The sequence below is a fragment of the Stylophora pistillata genome, chromosome 3 (genome assembly GCF_964205215.1).
Source record: "Stylophora pistillata chromosome 3, jaStyPist1.2, whole genome shotgun sequence".
NCBI lineage: Eukaryota > Metazoa > Cnidaria > Anthozoa > Scleractinia > Pocilloporidae > Stylophora > Stylophora pistillata.
The window spans coordinates 46,380,064-46,398,464 of record NC_142521.1 but is presented as its reverse complement, the minus strand read 5'-3'; the positions used below and the strand labels follow the sequence as shown (position 1 = coordinate 46,398,464).

The 18,401-nt window shown below is 37.1% G+C and overlaps 3 protein-coding genes across 6 annotated transcripts in view; 2 read left to right on the top strand and 1 right to left on the bottom strand.

The window, feature by feature from the left end:
• Positions 1-8,279, top strand: part of LOC148736437 (glutamate receptor 3-like) — a 20,770-nt gene extending 12,491 nt beyond the window's left edge. For 2 of the 4 annotated variants that reach the window (XM_088752301.1, XM_088752302.1), the window contains 9 exons: positions 395-526; positions 770-878; positions 3,262-3,377; positions 4,397-4,588; positions 5,016-5,376; positions 5,723-6,064; positions 6,345-6,515; positions 7,027-7,152; positions 7,352-8,279. In XM_088752301.1, the coding sequence (XP_088608427.1) occupies positions 395-526; positions 770-878; positions 3,262-3,377; positions 4,397-4,588; positions 5,016-5,376; positions 5,723-6,064; positions 6,345-6,515; positions 7,027-7,152; positions 7,352-7,371 (1,569 nt within the window). In that variant the 3' untranslated portion in view covers positions 7,372-8,279. Of the gene's footprint in view, positions 1-394; positions 527-769; positions 879-3,261; positions 3,378-4,396; positions 4,589-5,015; positions 5,377-5,722; positions 6,065-6,344; positions 6,516-7,026; positions 7,153-7,351 lie in introns of those variants that run through there. The other 2 variants (XM_088752303.1, XM_088752304.1) reach the window with 2 other exon arrangements.
• Positions 8,137-10,382, bottom strand: LOC148736436 (vacuolar protein sorting-associated protein 26B-B-like). The gene is made up of 4 exons (XM_088752305.1): positions 10,231-10,382; positions 9,507-9,575; positions 8,756-8,898; positions 8,137-8,634 (listed from the first exon to the last, which is right to left on the bottom strand). The coding sequence occupies exons 1-4, from the start codon at positions 10,268-10,270 to the stop codon at positions 8,527-8,529; spliced, it is 360 nt and encodes a 119-aa protein (XP_088608431.1). The 5' UTR covers positions 10,271-10,382; the 3' UTR covers positions 8,137-8,526.
• Positions 10,362-13,956, top strand: LOC148736435 (glutamate receptor ionotropic, kainate 1-like). The gene is made up of 8 exons (XM_088753067.1): positions 10,362-10,366; positions 10,552-10,603; positions 10,762-10,881; positions 11,262-11,456; positions 11,772-12,132; positions 12,385-12,747; positions 13,106-13,276; positions 13,788-13,956. The coding sequence occupies exons 1-8, from the start codon at positions 10,362-10,364 to the stop codon at positions 13,943-13,945; spliced, it is 1,425 nt and encodes a 474-aa protein (XP_088609193.1). The 3' UTR covers positions 13,946-13,956.
• Positions 13,957-18,401: the final 4,445 nt, after the last annotated feature.

Genomic DNA, 18,401 nt, shown 5'->3' with positions numbered 1-18,401 from the left:
CGCAAAGAAGTCATTCCTGAGAATGATAAAGTAGGAGCGTCGTTTCACTCGTTTTGTAAATGCTTGAGTAGTGGTGGTGACTTCCCTTTAGGTTCTCAAAACGTCAGTTACTGCTGCCGAAAACAGCTTTTACAGACTGAACTGTCCTCGCTCGGTCGGACCACACGATCAAAGGTCACTCCTAAATTTCAAACCATTTAATGCAAATAAACGTAAATTTTCTGAATGACGATCTTATACTTGCATGAGCATGATCCTTTTCTGGCAAAATGTATCCTTTAGAAAAAAATGGGTCCGGCTTGAGGTGTAGTTAAGACCGTGAAGCATTATCCTTATTACTTTTAGACACGCAAACATAGAAAAAGTAACAACAATAACTTTGTCACTGCCTCAGGGAACAGTTGCTGTTGGTTATGACACCTTCCAAATCATCAAGAAAGCTGCAAATACTTGGCCTTGCTCGTCGATTAATGGATCTGACATTAGTCTGGAAGATAGGAACGCAATATTCACATGCATGAGGAAGGTAACCAATTGCATGAAGTGTCAGGGTATGTGTTCAAAGGTAAAAGGACATGTAGTGAAAGGTTCTTCTTTTCATCTGGGAGCCTAGAACTAAACGTGGTGGCTACGAAAATGGCCATTTTTTAATGACTTCTTCCTGGGGGAAGGGGAAGTAACAATAAAAACTAAGAATCTAAATATTCGGAACCTAAATGCTTGTGTTACAGCTAAATCAGTTTTGTTATCATTTCTCTAAATGACACAGGTTATCTTCCGTGGCATGACTGGACTTGTGCAATTTACCGAGCATGGGCAGCGGAGAGGAATTGAACTGGAAATCTTAAATCTTCGAAACAATTCCTTTAGAAAGGTAGGTGTGTTTTCCTACCTTGTGATAGCTTTATAAGCATTTTTTTTTTCATTTTTATTTATTTCTCTACACCTTAGCAGAACTAGATACAAGGTGAAAAAGTAGAGTAAAAGATATAAAATCTCGAGGAAAAGAGGCTTACATTGCAAAATTACATCACTTAAATTAAGTTACATTGTACATAAGAAGAAGAGGAGAAAGGCACGTCTAGATTTAGTTCTTATTAACCGAGTGGGAGGTCTGTATGGGAGAATCTTGACCGAGGTCGCATACAGACCGACCTAGCTCGGTTAATAAGATGTTTATTATCTGGCTGTGTCTTATATGCCAATTTTTTATATTCTTTGTACCTTTTTTTTTCTACACCGGTCTAGATGCCGGTCTAGATGGGAAAATCTAGACCGCTTTCGATGATATTGATTTTAGCCAATCAAATTCGTGAGTTCGGTAGTTCGCAGTCCTTGTGAGACACAGCCATATAATAAAAACTAATATCGTGTCCCTGAAATTACCCCAGTATGACCAAAAAAAAAAAAAGAAAGAAATTTGTCATTTAAAAAGTAAAGGAAAACTTATAAAAATAGCTCAGTAAATTGTCGAAGAGGTGATGTTTCATTAGTATTGAGCAAGGTACCAGCGTAAAGGTGCTTTTCTAAACATCTTTTCAGATGGTTTGTCTTTGATTAATTGCGGAATACTATTCCATAATAATCTTCCAATAACGCTCAGGCGAATCTCCTGAGACTAGTTCGAAATGAGGGTATGACTACTTGATTAGATCAGATGATGCACTGCGGGTATTGTAGTTATGTAACTCAGATACTAGTGAAACAGGTATATCATTTCATCCTGGAAATAATCATGTAAAAAGCATGTATGTGTTCAGTTTAACAAAATCAGCAAAATTTTAAAAAGTCTACGGATACGTAGTGTGGAGTTATTGATCCATTAAAGGAACATCATTTATATATAATACAAACCGCTTTAATAAAAATTATATATGTGTACTGCGGTTTTAAGAAATGTTTGAAAGAGATCCTAGCAGTAATGAACACTACTCATGTAGTCGTGAAAACAAGGCCTGAAAAAAATTCAGGCCCTTACGGGATTGAACCCCTGACCTGTGGGATACAGGTGCAGTACTCTACCAACTGAGCTAACAAGCCAACTGGGAGCTGGCCCTTACGGGATTGAACCCATGACCTGTGGGAGACTGGTGCAGTACTCTACCAACTGAGTTAACAAGCCAACTGGGAGCTGGCCCTTACGTTGGTTCGTGTGAAACCCTCGAAGTGATGGATCAATGAATTTAAATAGATGAAAATCATATATGTGTAAAGTATTTTCTTAAAACCGTAGTACATAAATGATTTTCACATATTTGAATTCATTGACAATTAATACTAACAGACATGATGATCAGTTCCCAGTTGGCCTGTTAGCTCAGTTGGTAGAGCGCTATACCGGTATCACATAGGTCATCATGGTTCAACTCCCGTACGGACCTGACTTCACTTTTTGTTTTATTCTCAGGCCTTATTTTCACTACTACATTAGTAGTGTTCATTACTGCGACATTACGAACCGCTTTGTTTTGTAATAATACTATTTGAGACAGTGGGGCTTTATACTTGTTTCCCCATAATGTACAAACATAAATAAGGTAAGGATATATAAGAAAATAATACAAACTAATACATGTAAGTATCGGTTCTGAGACATGATCTTTTAACTTAACCATTATACACGCATTTATATTTTTGCTCATTTTGCCACATCTGTAGTCAATATGGTCACGCTGAGTAAGGTGACACTTCGATTAATTGTTCTTAATTCTGAGAAAACCTCAAGTGCGCCTGAACTTTTCGCTTCCTTCTCAAACAAACTGCACTTTATAAAGTAATATCCAAATCAGTGGGTCACAAAGGTAAATGTCTAACCACTTTTGTGTCTACACTTGAGTTGATCATTTAAAGACCGCCTTGGTCTTAACTGAAAAACTACGGTATCGAATTCGAAGATGTGAAATTGGAAACATTAATTCTGATGCACGTTTACCAGCAGACCAGTAAAACTCTCTTGTCTTAGCAGGGACATGACGGTAAACCTAATGCAGTACAGAGTATTCTCATCAAAAAACGTACTGATTTCTCGCGGATTTTTGTAAAAAGAAACTTGAGCATTTGTTCTGGGGTAATTTTTTTTATGTCAGTTTTGAAGATATTCGCCTAAGTTTTCCTTTTATCTATTGAAGTATTTTCATATTTTGCAATTATGACTTTAAGATTTCCACAAAAATCTACCAAAAACATCCTTTTTTTTTTTATTTTCATCGTGTTAATTAAAACTTCATTGCACTTTGTCGTTTCATTCTAATTTGTAGGTAGGTACCTGGAATTCAACTAAAGGAGCCATCATTACTGGAAATATTCAACATAACTTGGATAGCCCGCTGTCAAAAACATCTCTGGTGGGAAGGAAGCTCCGAGTCGCCGTTGTATTGGTAATGAGGCTCATAGTCAGATATATTTATTATGAACGGTTGGGAGATAATAACGAGACCAGTTTATTACGGTTTATTATAGAGGCCCAAATTTGCTTATTTAATTACCGCATGTAACTGTCTTAATTTTTCCGAAAGCCATAGAGGGACGTTTGCCCATTCGTTGTGAACATTCAAGCAAGTAAAGGTCGGAAAGGTTGATGGCTTGAAAATTGGCTGAGGGAGAGGGTTTTTGTTTTGTTCAGATTAATTTTTACCAATGTGCTGAAAGGACACGATTTGCAGCTCAATGGTTAGCGAAAATTCGAGGTTGAAAACCAGCGCCGTATCACCAGCATTACCACGATTTTCCTTTCCTCCTCAATTAAAGCAAGTAACACCTGATCCTTAGGAATACAACATCTTTTGTTATAGACTCTTGCAAATGCGATATAAACTTGTATTACTTGAGGTCATGTTTTGTTTTTTTTCATTATTTTTTTATTTATTTTATTTATTTTCCTTTTTCTGATATATTAACATTTTATCGATAGTTCAATGTACGAGATGACCTCTAGATAGAAACCACTAGGCTAATAGTTGAGGCCACCACGTACGTAACAATATGCATGCTTACATAGATAGTGCAACAAGTGTGCGGCTTTGTCAATTCAGTAATTATTTTACCAAAAACTCAAACACTCTTTTCTTAAAGTTGGGAAAACTTGACAGAGAAGTGATTGTAACAAGAAGGGAATTTCAGATCTTTGAACCTCGGTAAAGAACTATAAATATTTTCAGATTAGTTCGGCAATGATGCACGCGATAATGTAGGAAGTCTGAGGCACTAGACGGAAAGAAAATTATAATAAGACAAACTTGTGAGTCTAGATGAGAGTCTATTCGCTTTGACAACGCGTTGATTTGAAGCCTAGATATCGCAACCGATGATTGTATTGAGATTCATCATCATCGACAACAGTGATAGAAGATAAGTTATTATTTTTAAAACAATTACCGTTTTCTTGTCGTGCCACCAGGAAAGTCCCTATGTAATGGAAAGAAAGAAACATAGCGAATTATTTTACGAAGGATACTGCATTGATTTTCTAAAAGAGCTTGCAAGAAATCTCAAATTTACATATGAAATCTACACCACTCCTGACGGGAAATATGGGGCAGAGATGGAAGACGGAACTTGGAATGGGGTTGTCGGTGAGATTTTAAATAAGGTATGGTTTAAAATTTCCAACTTGATTCGCTTCACTGATATGCTGGAACACTATCTAACTTTATGCTCGGTGAGTTCCAAGAAAACCCAAAGTAGATTTTTTTAAAACCTACAAATCTTTCGGGTGTCCTGACAACTCACCTCGACATAAATACACACGTTATCACACACAAGTACTTTATTTTGTAAAGCGAGTAAGAAGAATAGAAGAATGGATTGCTTTGACCATATTACAACAATTTTTGTTCGAAATATTCCTTCTAAAAGCCTTACTACGAACTGATGTGACATTACAAAGGATGCAATGATTATATTCTTGATTAAAGAAAGATCTATGCAAGCAATGGAGTTAAGATATCTAGCTCATCGGGAAAGAGGTAGTCCTCTTTCAACAATTCATAAAAGAGGTTGTTCTTTTATATTTAAAGCGAGCAGATATGGCTCTTGCCGCCCTCACCATGACTGAAAGGCGAGAGAAAGTCATGGATTTCAGCGTACCCTTTATGCACTTCAACCCAGATTTATTATTGAACAAGGCATCGTCAGAAGAAGAACTTGAGTTTTTGCAGTTCATGGATCCGTTTGATAGGCAAGTTTGGTTCGCTAATTTGGCCACCCTGGTGATCAGCTCTATTGCCGTGTTTGTAATAAACTATTACAGTCCTTATGGATGTAAAGATGATAATGGAAGAGGCACATCAAAAGAGTTTAGCTTTTTCAACAGTGTGTGGTTTGCTTTAGCTTGTATGCTGCAACAGGGAGGAGATAACTCACCAAAAAGCCTTTCAGGTGGAGTAAAACAAACTCTTAGATATCCGAGTGTTTTACTGAAATGTGATGGCATTCTGGCTCCAACTATTTTTGCTGCGTTACCTTAAAATTACTAGTTAATAAATGTACCCTGGCGAAAGTGTCCGTTAAGCGTCAAAAGCTAAAAATATTGTAGTTATTATCTAAAAATTTGTCACAATTTATGAATGGTAATCTTCGGTATAAAGCACCTCCAGGAGAGAACTGGGAGTAAGGTAGTCTGGTTTGAAATCCATTAATTACGCTGGGCCATAGACCTGTGGCCTTCCTAAAATCCATGCATTAAGCCTGGTGATTTTACTTCAAGTATTTGTAAACTTCTTAGGTCGTATACTTACTGGTTGCTATTGGTTCTCCATACTGATCTGCGTCTCAACATACACCGCTAATCTGGCAGCATTTTTCACGATGAACAACGCGGTGCATCCCATTCAAAACCTTGAAGACATCATGAAATCATCTTACTCCGTGGCAGTGCTTAACTCATCCAGTATGTCAGAGTTTTTCAAGAGTAGTGACTACGAAACACACAAAAAAATCTGGCTTAAGATTCAATCCGATGGCACACTGGTTAAAACCATTGCACAGGGCGTTCAATGGGTGAGAGAAAAAGAAAATTTCGCGCTTAGAAAGATCGCCAGCAAGCCACCCTGTGACCTGGAAGTAGGTAACTACTGAAATAGCTGCAAGGTTACATGCAGGGTCTGTAAGTACTTCTGGTAATGAACGTTTCCTGTCATCAACCTTTTGCAGGAGTCGATTATAGGCCAGTATTTCCAGAGTACAACAACAACAAAAATACTAACCACACTAACAATACAAAATAAAACAAGACGAAACAAATGACAAAGGAACTTTCTGATTTCAAAACATCTTCTAGTTATACCTCTAGCTTAATATTGCGATTGGCGTAAAAGATCATTGACATAATCTGATATTTTCTACAGTACCAGGCTTAAGCACGGCTAGAGGATTCGCACTTGCCTTTCAATCCAATGATCACCACGTGAGTGACTTCAGTCTAACCATTCTGCGTCTTCATGAAAACGATTTTCTTGCCAGCTTGGAGCGGAAATGGTGGGAAAGCGATAGTGGCTGTTTGGTAGAGGAAGAAACATGTACGTTGTGTCATTTCGATAGGGCTTTTGATGCTCTTTGGGTTATAATAAAACGATTTATGCTCTTGCCAGTTTCTTCATAGAGGTGAACTAGGTCAACTTTAATCATTTTAAAAACTCTTTTTTTGGTTAAACATCTGATTCTTGGATAAGTAAGGAATCGAAGATCCGCAATTCATCGAGGGTCTTCAATTTCCAGAAATTTCCATGACATAATTCTCCTTTCGAAACGCCCTAAAAAAAATTAGCAACTGATAAGATAATCTTTAAATGTTTTCAAACTGGGTTCTCTTCTTTTGCAAGTGGTGTGGACCATTCAGTTGCAAGTGGGTGAAGCTAAGAATTTATTATTTGCTCCAAAATGCCTCAAAACAGCTGCTAATCAAGAAAGTTGTATCATTGAATCGACAATTTCCATAGCATATGGATGGAGTTGTAAAACATTTACATAGTTTCGTGCAAATCTGGTGGGTTTTTTTTTTTTTTTTTTTTTTTTAATTTTAATTTTTAGCGTTGTCTCAGAAGCAAATTGATCTGAAGAGTATGGTGGGTGTATACGGGGTCCTCCTTGTTGGAATGGTGATCGCTTTCCTGACGTTGCCCGCTGAAATTTACTGGAAAAGGAGATCTAAACAAGGTTTGTGCCAAGGAATCAGTGAGTGCCACCCTGTTCTTGGTAGTTGCCTCTTACGGGCGATTATCTTATCTAGTAATAGAGATTGCTGGAACTAGGCACGAACATTGTTTCTATGGATGAAAGTATCACCTTGAAACGAAAATTTATGAAGCCAATGACTCAAAAGCAGCTCACATTTTTTTTTTCGTTTCTTCCGTAGGGCATAGCTTCGCTCCGTGAACGTTCAGCGCTAAAGATCTGAGCCTAGTTGTTCAAAACAAGATTAACCTAACCCGGGGGTTAGCGTAAATTTTAATTTACTTCGACAGCTCTAGGAAGGGATTTTTCTTTTGTATTTTCTCCAGTTAGTTTCGAGTCTTATTGAGAGAAGATCCAACATAGCCTTGGCTCTCATAAGCGCTCTTCTACATGAGAAATTAAAGCCAAGCTCAACCTTTCAATTTCAGATTAACACCAACCCCCTTTCGAACCCAGCCCTACTCAACTGACTTCAACTTATAATTCTTGGGTCTAAGTATCTCATTACAATGTAAAGAATATCTTGGAGATTTTCTGCTTCGGTCAGTATTCTACTAATTGTAATTAATCTTTGTAAATATTCGAAAGCACGAAGTGAAACAGAAAGACTCAAAGTAAAGAGGAACTCTACCCAGTCTCCGCGTGAGGCAGGATCAACCTCTGTTGTTTGCCGAGCTATAAGACCTCTTTCACTCAGTCCTAGATCTTTATTTTGAGTATGATTTAGTGGAGCCCAAGGAGGGTAAACATCGCAGTTAAAAATGCGACATAAATTTAAGCTATGAAACCCAAGATTTAGTAAAATAAAAGAGATAACCAGCTAAAGCAGCTCTTGATTGTTAAACAAATTCTCCTTGTCAGCACCTTAGGAAATGTATAGAGAACAGTAAGGAGAATATGCATTCTGATATTAAGGTGTGCAGGGTAAATGGTGAGCAATAAACATGTTTATTACAACTCAAACCATTTGCTGTAATACTTTTATTGACCTTTGCAATGGAGAATGATGGCTTCAAACTGAAGGAAAACAATGAGCTTACAAAAATAGTCAACGGCAAGGGGAGAGTGAGACCATGAACAATTAGCAAAAAATTAAAAAAAAAAAGGAATACTAGAATCTAGAATCTATTTGTGGTCCATTTAGTGTTACATTTTTGCCAAATAATATTTGCATGCAATAATCAAATGCTTTCTTCCTCATCATAAAGGAAAATCACTGTACCGTATGTCATTGGCAGATAAACAGGAAAAAGCCTCGTTTCAAATTGTGTTGGCAAAGACAGTCATTGAACACTGAATACTCCTTATACTCTATTTATCATATACATGTGGCTCTATGCATTGGTTATTGCCCCTTCACTCTTCTGTATCTTCTGGCTTGCTCTCTTCTCGTGAATGCTTCAGTTTCTCTGTTAAGATGCCAGGCTTCTTCTTCAGGTCTCCTTTTCTCCACAGCACTATCTCCTATAACCAAAACACATTAACATTGAATTTGCAAGCATCCTCCCTAATGACAATACATTAAATTACGCTGAATGCCACTGAGCCCATGGAATGATCACGTGCACACGCCAGAGTGTTATACCTGCTGTTTGAAGTATCTTCTTTCCTCTTCATCAACAAGGACAAGATTTAAGAAGTACCGCACAGAAAACTTCTTGTTGACATCTTTGAAGGTGGGTGTCAGCTCATAACCGGCCAAGAACAGCCGGATTGGAATGGATTCCCCTGAAAAAGGAATGCACACATATCTCTGTCACAATAGTTACACACTTATAAATATACAATGGTATAGCTGATTCTTAGTTTTAATTACCATTTTCTAAGTACATGTAAAGCAGTAAAGGACTCCAAACTCAATCATTTTCACAGATGCTACCTGGCAACTTCAAATCATTAAACGATCAACAGAAACAAAAGTTTGGTTGCAAATAAGATTATTATGAAAAAAATGCTAAATTGCTGAAATGCTGCTTCTACTTGGACTTCACAGTAAGGCTGACACTTGTTTTGGGAAATTCCCTCAACATAACTGCTAATCAGGGGGGAGAGGCAAGTTTCTTTTTAAGAACAAAACAACAGACCATGAATAATATTTCATGAAAATGTTTCTCTTACTTTAATCTTCAACCATAACAAGGAAGTTGTAAAAATGTTTTTACTTATACATGACTGCCAAACACTGAAAAAACCAAAACAGTCTTCCTGCAGTATAAATTATATGTATTGACAGTATAGATGACAACTCAAATTTCTGCATGGACTTTTCAGCAAGTGGGCAAGACCTGTTGTCTCTTCAAACGCTACAAAAGAAAATGATCAAACCTAAAACACACCTCGCACAGGAGCTCCATCCATGATCTCATACTTTGCAATTGTTTCATTTTCATTATAAGTTTTGGGACCTAATGGAGAATAACATTACATGTACCAGGGCTTGACACTTATGGTAGCCAACTAGCCACGGACAAGCAGAAATTGAGTTTGGATTGTGGTTTTTGATTTCCACTAGCCAGTTTGGCTAGTATACAAACTGAAATTGTTGTAACATCTAAGATGTCACTAGCCACTTGGGTAGTAAGTTGAAAAGTTAGCGTCGAGCCCTGATGGACATTGGTTAAGTAATGTATAATTATTATGTATAATTATTATCTATAATGATTATGATGAAGTCTGGTTGATACATAAGCGACTCCTTGGGCTTACAAACCATAAATTACATGTAAGCCAATATCAAACAAAAATTCATATTATTTTAGTTACAATTTTGTAATTGATTATCAGAAGTAACAGGATCATTTTAAGCTGTTCATAAAAATTCTAAACAGCCCAAAAAACAGTTTTCAGTTGTCAAATAACCAGGTAAGAAATTTCAATAAATAGTTAAATAGATAAATAAATAATTTGTGCCACTCTATATGAATGCATTCACACTACATAACCAACAGAACCTGTTTTGTATTTTTTGTAGCAAAGAAGGCTTGCTCACTTTTTAGTTAAAGAACCTAAGTCATTTTCTTAAGTTGCTAAATCTGTGCCTACAAGCATTTAAGTGCTCACCTGTTCCAGTTGTCTCTCTTTTGATAATCGCTAACTCCATGTGTTTGATCTTGATACGCACAAGCAGGAAGTAAATTTTTCCCACAATCACATCTTTTAAGTGGTATCTAGAGAAATAAAAATTTTACTTAATGAGGTGAAATACACAGGGTAAACCTGTATAAAATAACTCTCTTCCTTCAACATCCTCTGTAACTTTTCAGCATTTTTGGCATATAAAAGCAAACCCTGCCAAATGATACTGATAATTAAAAGTAGCCACTCACCATCTCAAAAAAGCCTAAAAGCCTAAAAGCCAAATGGTCTGATTATCTGAAACAGTTTTTGCAATAAAATTCATGAAAAATTTCATTTTGTTTGGGTGACTTCACAGGTGATTAATAACTTCCAGTACAGCAAAAACCCGCGAGTAAGAACCTAGTTTTTTTCACTTAAAGATTTATTCACTCTTTCACGGAAAAATAGAAACTATTTTAGGACTTAACCTCTTTGGCGTCACACCGGAGCTTTGCATCCGTATTTCGTTTTTAGATAGGTACGTGGAATTCGACCAACGGTGCAGTGATGACAGGAAATATCCAAAATAACATGGATAACCCGCTATCAAAAACTACTCTGGAGGGAAGAAAGCTTCGAGTTGTCGTTGTACTGGTAATGGGCCTCAACTGAGATGTCTTATAATAAGTTCGATATAATTTTCTGAACGCAGATGGAGTCTAGGCTTAGGAGATGGAAGAAAAGTGCCTTTTGTGGTCGAAAATCCACCGTAATGTGATGCGGATTCATTTTCAAGTGTCCCGCTTGATTTACAAGCGTGGCTCAGAAAAACAGGAAGTGAACCTAGTAGAACAAAAATAAATCGATCAACAGGAATTCCTGATAAACTTGATCTGAAGCGTAGCTTTTGCTATAATCTACTTGAAAACAATCTCCTTTGATCATTTATGAAAGAAATATTTGGCTACGTGGCAGAATTTGAAATACCAACTTCGAAATGTATAATGGTTAATCTGTTATTATTATGCCACCAGGACGCTCCATTCGCTATGAAAAGGAGAAAGGAAGATGGCGAAGTTTTCTACGAAGGGTACTGTATTGATCTTCTAATTGAGCTTGCAGGAAAACTGAAATTTACCTATGAGGTTTACACTTCCCCTGACGGGAAGTATGGAGCTGAAAATGAGAACGGAACTTGGAATGGAGTCATCAATGAGATTTTAAATGAGGTACGTTACTCAACTCCATAGCATATTTTGTTGATAGGTCAAATTATTGGACAGCAAGTGCATTCGATAAAAAGCTAGAATTACTGTGGTGTAACAGTGCCATCGCTGATACATTGCCACGGTACAGTAATTAACGTTCGTGCAAGAACAGCTAGTAATATACTCAGTTTGTGAGATCGCAAATCTGTTGTGCAGAGAATACAAGGATGCAAGGACGCAAGGATTTTCTTTTGAATAAAGATCTGTGTGAGCTATGAGGTTAAAATTAATCTTCCAAGAATTTTATTTTTATTATTATTATTAATTTTCCTAAAGCGAGCGGATATGGCGATTCCCGCACTCACTATAACTGAAAGGCGAGAGAAAGTCGTGGATTTCAGCTTCCCCTTTATGCACTTCACTACAGATATATTATTGAGGAAGCCATCGTTCAAAGAAAAAATTGACCTTTCTCAGTTTATGGCTCCGTTTGATAATCAAGTTTGGTTCGCTACCTCGGCCACCTTGATAATCATCTCCGTTGCTGTGTTTGTATTAAACTTCTACAGTCCTTATGGATATAAAGATGATAATGACCGAGGGACATCAAAAGAGTTCAGCTTCTTCAACAGTGTGTGGTTTGCTTTAGCTTGTATGCTGCAACAGGGGGGAGATAATACACCAAAGAGCCTATCAGGTGAAGTGTACCAGTGAATGTATCCGATAAAGGAGTTGATTTTGCGAATTCTTGTCATAATAACCATGGACTGCTTGCATTGAACAACAGTTTTCCATAAGTCATTCGTACGTTTCTGTGTAATGTGCCGTTCTATGACAGTGGTTGGGGCGGGCCATTTCGGTTTGAATTTCATTGCACCAGCCATTAGACAGACAGTATTCGTTAAAACCAAACACTAAGCTCAATGATTTTATTCCCAATTATCCTCAGGTCGGATACTTGTTGGTTGTTATTGGTTCTGCATATTGATCTGGGTCTCGACGTACACTGCCAACCTGGCAGCTTTTTTCACTGTAAAAAAGGCCGAGCATCCAATAAATAACATTGAAGACCTTGTGAAATCGTCTTATTCGGTAGCAGTGCTTGATTCATCTAGTACCTCAGAGTGCTTAAAGCTCAGTGGCTACGAAACGCACAAAAAGATCTGGCGAAAAATAGAATCGGAAGGTACTCTTGCTGATAATCTAACACAGGGTGTTCAGTGGGTGAGAGAAAAAGAGGATTTTGCGCTCATAACCGAGGGGCCGTTACTCAAAGAAATTGCTGGCAAGCCACCGTGCGATTTAACAGTTGGTAAATATTACAACACTGAATTTTTTATTAGTCAAAATATGCAAGCTTTTGTAGTTTATGAGCAAGAATTAACAACAGTGTAAAGGCTCTACTCTTTACTTGCGCTCAGGCATTCATTTTGTCAAACTATTGATCGAGTCGATAATAAATCACATATCAATGATCAGTATACAAAAAGACATCAGAGAATCTGTAGACCAAACAAGGTATATACACCGACCCAACACCACGGTTTCTTTAGAAACGTTCACCCTTTATTCATATTCATATAGACCAAACAGTCGTCTATTTATGATCAGAGGAATACCCCAGATTGGATGTTTCCTTTTGCGTGACAGCAACTCACTTTATTTTTCAGTACCAGGTTTCAGCATGACTAAAGGACACGCATTGGCCTTTCACGCCAACGATCCCCATGTGAATGAATTCAGTCTTGCTCTTTTGCGTTTACACGAAAACGGTTTCCTCGCTAACTTGAAACGGATATGGTGGGGAAGCAGAAACGACTGTCCAGTTGAAGAAGAAACATGTATGTTACTTTTTGAAATGATATACCTCTGCTCTTCGGATGTCAAAGGGAGCCATTACTGCAAACTGTGTTTTAAGGCTCTTTTGGCCCCAAAAACTAAGGATGAAAGTAATAATACTAATAAAACGATAATAGTAATTGCATCAATAAAAATATCAAACCACGGAAGTTAAGTTTTTGAACAATTGAATCTCAAAGCGATCTTCGCAGTGATGATGTGTGTTCGAAGTCATTATCACGAAAATATAGGACGACATTAAAATTACGAATTTCAAGATACGAAGTAAAAGAGATTTAGTTCTTTATCAATTTTTTTAACCGTATCGAGAAATCAAGCCTTTAACTTTTTCAAAATCAGGTAAGCGCGAAAATTGGTATCGAATAATGGTATGGAAGCGGCTTGGGGTCTATCAGTGTGAGGTCACTTACGAAAGTCTAGGGAACAGAAGTGATAATAAACACCATTATTACGTACACTGTGAAGATCTTGTCTTATTTCTTCCATTTTCAGCGTTGTCTCGAAAGCAAATTGGTCTTATGAGTCTACTGGGTGTCTACGTGGTGTTATGTGCTGGGATGGTAGCAGCTTTTCTGACCCTTATTGCTGAAATCCTCTGGAAAAGAAGAGCTAAACAAGGTGTTATGAAGTCTTTAGAAAGTTCAGTATGATTCAGGGATTCTTTTATATTTACTTATTTTTATTTATTTTTTATATTTACATTATTACAATGTAGTCATTATGATTATGAATTCAAATTCCGAAGTAAAGGCCACAAGAAAGCAAAACTTCTCTCCGAGGAAATGACTCCAAGTGTGTAGATGGACGTTAAACCAGTAAAAACGTCAAAATAAATCGAAATTAGCCAACGTGAATATTCCAGGCTGATGTTTTGTATAAAAAGTGGAATTTCTAACAATCCGACCAGTAAATCGGCAACAGCCAAACTGATAAGAAGTAAGTAGGTGCGTTTGCGACGTCTCTGTTGGTGGAATGCCCAGATGGTGAACACATTTCTTAAAATGATCAGAAATGCTAACAGTCCAAAAACACAACTCCAAAAGATGTTCCATGAGGAGAAATCCATGTTGGTAAGCAATGGTTTTCCTATCTCCCGGCTAACTTTTCCTGATTAAAATGAAAATTTTAAAAATATCAGATAAGAATAAAGTCATCCGTCATCATCATTATCACCTTGTTGTCCATGTAGCTCTCTGCGAACGAAGAGGAACGACTTTGCAGCTTTTTGCGTGGAAGTAGGTGATACTAAGTATGAGAGGTAATCAACCTATCTATGGTATTATGTTCTTCCACGAAACGTACTTTCCTATGTTATCAGTTACTCGCACTATTCAAAGAGCAAATAACGCGTAAATCTAAGAAAAATCTCCCGCGATATTATACGGTTATAGTTGTCTGCTCCTCTATTAAAAGCACTTCCCCAATTTATCTTGCTTCTGTGATCTTTTAGTTATAGGGAAGTTCCAGTTATCGCAAATGTCTCTACATTAATCATTCATTCAAGGAAAAAAAAAAGAGAGAAAAAAAAAACACTGCTGAAAAGGAAGAACCTGTATTTGACAAAAGGCTGATAGTTTCTAAAGAAACTGTTTGGGGCTGCGTCGGTGGGGGTAACGAAATAATTTGGATATATCAACAATGTTGAAATGGTAAATTGGCCACCGTAACGATTACAAAAGCTGACGTTTCGAGCGTTAGCCTTTCGTCAAACATTATTTCAACAGGATAAGAGGACTATCATGAATTCATGCTCGAGATAGCTGCTGTCATTTTTGCAGCCAGTGCGACTTGATATAATGTGATGATCTGGTGTTATCAACTAACTTAATGAATGTAAATTGCCCACAGAAAAGAATTTTTAAACTACGATGGCCAATTACCATTTATGAACACAGCTGATAAAACTAAAGTATCTTGTTATACTCCCCCACTGACGCAACACCGCAATTTCATTCCCCTTTATTGATATCATGTGATATTTTTTATACCCTTTCTAGGTTTTATCTACTTTGGCTTACGAGACTTCCGCCTAACCGTTCTATAAAATGTCAGTAACTTGATAAATGGGGAAGCTTTCAATTCAGAGCAAACATATTTGCTTTTTAAACTATGCTATGTAACGGACAAGCGGGTTAGTTATTGTGCAATCTTATTTTTAGAACCAGCGTATGATGCATATAGGTATTGGAACGAAAGGGTAGCAGAAGGCATTTCCCTAACTGCAAAAATTAAGCTATATTGAAAGGTACACATTTGCCTCGGGTATATTTGTAAATTGCGTATTGAGACATCGATCGTCGGTATATGAACAGTACCCTCCGGAAATCTATAAACTTTATGCAGTTTTGAGACAACCGTTGCCAAGGAAAATGTTTCGACTCGACGCACCTTGATAATAGATACTCAAGTAAACGAGTGTATACCAACGAGAAAGATTGACATCACTACTTGGTTACTCAACCCCTCCCACAGTGGAACCTCGATTTAACGAAGTGCCAAGGGACTGGGGAAATTGGTTCGTTATATCGAGGGTTCGCTTTATCGTGTTTATGTGGCGCACAATTTACTGTAACTTTAGCCGGGCTGGAACTGAAGTATTGCTCGTTATACCGAGGACTTCGTTATATAGAGGATAGTTAAATCGAGGTTCCACTGCATTACGCATTGCATATTTATCAGTTACAATACATTTTGAAAATGCCCTTATGTCACTTCACAGGGATATATTAAGTCTTGGAACAACAATTGCGATTTAAATAGCTAAAATTAAAGCTTTTATTCGCCTTTTGCCTTCACCGACGTATTTTCATTTTCTTAAAATAACATAATTGTGACCTTCCTAACTTACATGGAAGCATCGTTTGAAAGTTGAGCACAGATAGTTAAATCAGTATCATTTTTCCATTGATGTCAGCATATGGAATGAAGTAATTACTAAAGGTGAATTTGGCAAACTCTCCTATAATCACGAGGTGTTGCGCAAACAGTAAACGAGCGGATATGTATAACAGTCATTAGCAAAGTGCATCAACTTAGTATAATATACAAGTGTACAATACAACATTGATGGTACTGAGTATCTCTAGCTCACTTTTATTTTTGTCTTACCCAAATCGAGATGTACAGGTGAGCTTCAAGCAAGGGTTGATCCTTTAACAGCCTGGTTTCATGCATATCACTTTTGATGTATAACTTGGTAAGAAGAAAATAATTGAAAAGTTTTTTCGCACCTTCTTATTGGCAAATTCGAGGGTGGTTTATTCTACTACATCTTAGGTGTCGAAAGGAATACCAACCATAAATCTGAATTTTTTATTTCAAAGGACCAAGCATCAAATTTTTCCTCTTCACCCCTATTTACTTGGTTATTTTACGAGGAAAATTTCTGTTTAGCATTTTTTTAACACGCGCGGGTGAGAGACCATGATGAAATGAATTTTGAATGTCAGAGTCATTACAACCGCTGGGAAAAGTATTCATAAAGTCGTAAAGTTTAGATCGCTTTTTTTTCTTCTGGAAAATGTATTTTAACTGGGCAAAACTGAGTCGACAGTGACAAGTAACCATATAACTGTGTCTGAATTTATTGTTTAAACACAAGATCAAGGAAAACGTCTGTACGCAGTTAAACCGATGCTTATCGATCGATATGCATCATGCAAGTGCTTTGCGAAATTCCAACCACGCTATGCTAAACTAGCCCTAGAAGTCAGAGGTCGTTATTACTGTTACAACATTTTCTCTTCCGTTTAACATCTTTGATTAAACGTTTCTAAGTTCATAAAATAAAGTTAATAAAAGGCAATTTAACAATTGTTGGCAGAAGTATAAAGCATTCAGAGATGGGTCGAGTTTGAGTATAATTTGTTTATGTTTATGTTTCACTCATTTTAATTGTTCCTTTTTAGGCATTTATTCATAAGCTTTAGACAGACTTAGTTATGGTTTTTTTTTTTTCAGGCGAACAAATATATTATACCTCTTATCATTTTACTGTTTTACGAGCATATGATGCATATTAAGACTGCTTCCTTGCTGATGATCAAAATAATACATTGACACCGCACTCTTTAAACTGCTTCTTTGTTGATAACTACCTGATGAATAGACAGCCCAGAAGTTACCAGCATTCATACTTTTCAAATGACACGTGTTGAAACAATTCATCGTGAAATGATTTTAGTATTTCATTGTTTCTTGTCTGAGAGTGTGGAGAGTTCCATGCACTCACTGATAACCTCACTTTCACTGTGACATGCAATACATTTTCTGACCCCATAATTTCAAGCTAGGTTAAGATGACAGTATGTTTATGATGTTGCTTATGTCTTAATTTGACTAGAAATTATGTATTCCAGCTCAGATTTCAAGAGCTTGGTTTCTGGTTTTATACGAGGATCGTTCACAGCCATAGCTAACTTTTTTTCCGGGTAGGTCGATCAGAAAGGGGGAATAAAAGAGCCTTAGAATTGACAGCGGCTGAATGATAATTGTTAAGGCGTTATATGTAAGTAATCATGAAAGGGCACTGCTCAAACTACTCCGTAATGTAGAGGCTAGAATTTGAGGAGCGTCGATCAAAAACCACAGCATTGTTATGTATCAAAAGACTCGTGAATAACAGTCGTAAACGTGCATCAAATTGTCAAAAATCGACGTAATTTTTCATGCTCGTGAATTGTCAGGATATCCTTTTTGTTCTATGAGGAGTAGTTGACAATTTCCGATGTTGATTGGCTTCGATAACAGACAGAAACGATTTTCTGTCTGTTATTGGGGGGCAAGCAGGTGTTTTGAGGTCGAGGGTAACGACTTCCTTGATTACGATCACGAACCATAATGGCATGCTGCGCGCTGTGTGGTAAGTATCCCTTGAAGTCGAAACGCCACAAAAATTTTAATTTAAACTACATATAAATTCTTTCTTAATTCCCGTCTCAATATATTTTTTGATGTATGAATAGGAATGACCGAAGGCAACTACAGGCGACACCACAGGACGTTTGCCTCTAATCTAAAAAAATCTTTCAGTGAAATTGCATCGGCTGACTAAGAAAGCTGATGAATGATCGAGGATTCCACGATGCCTCTCAAAATATAGTATAT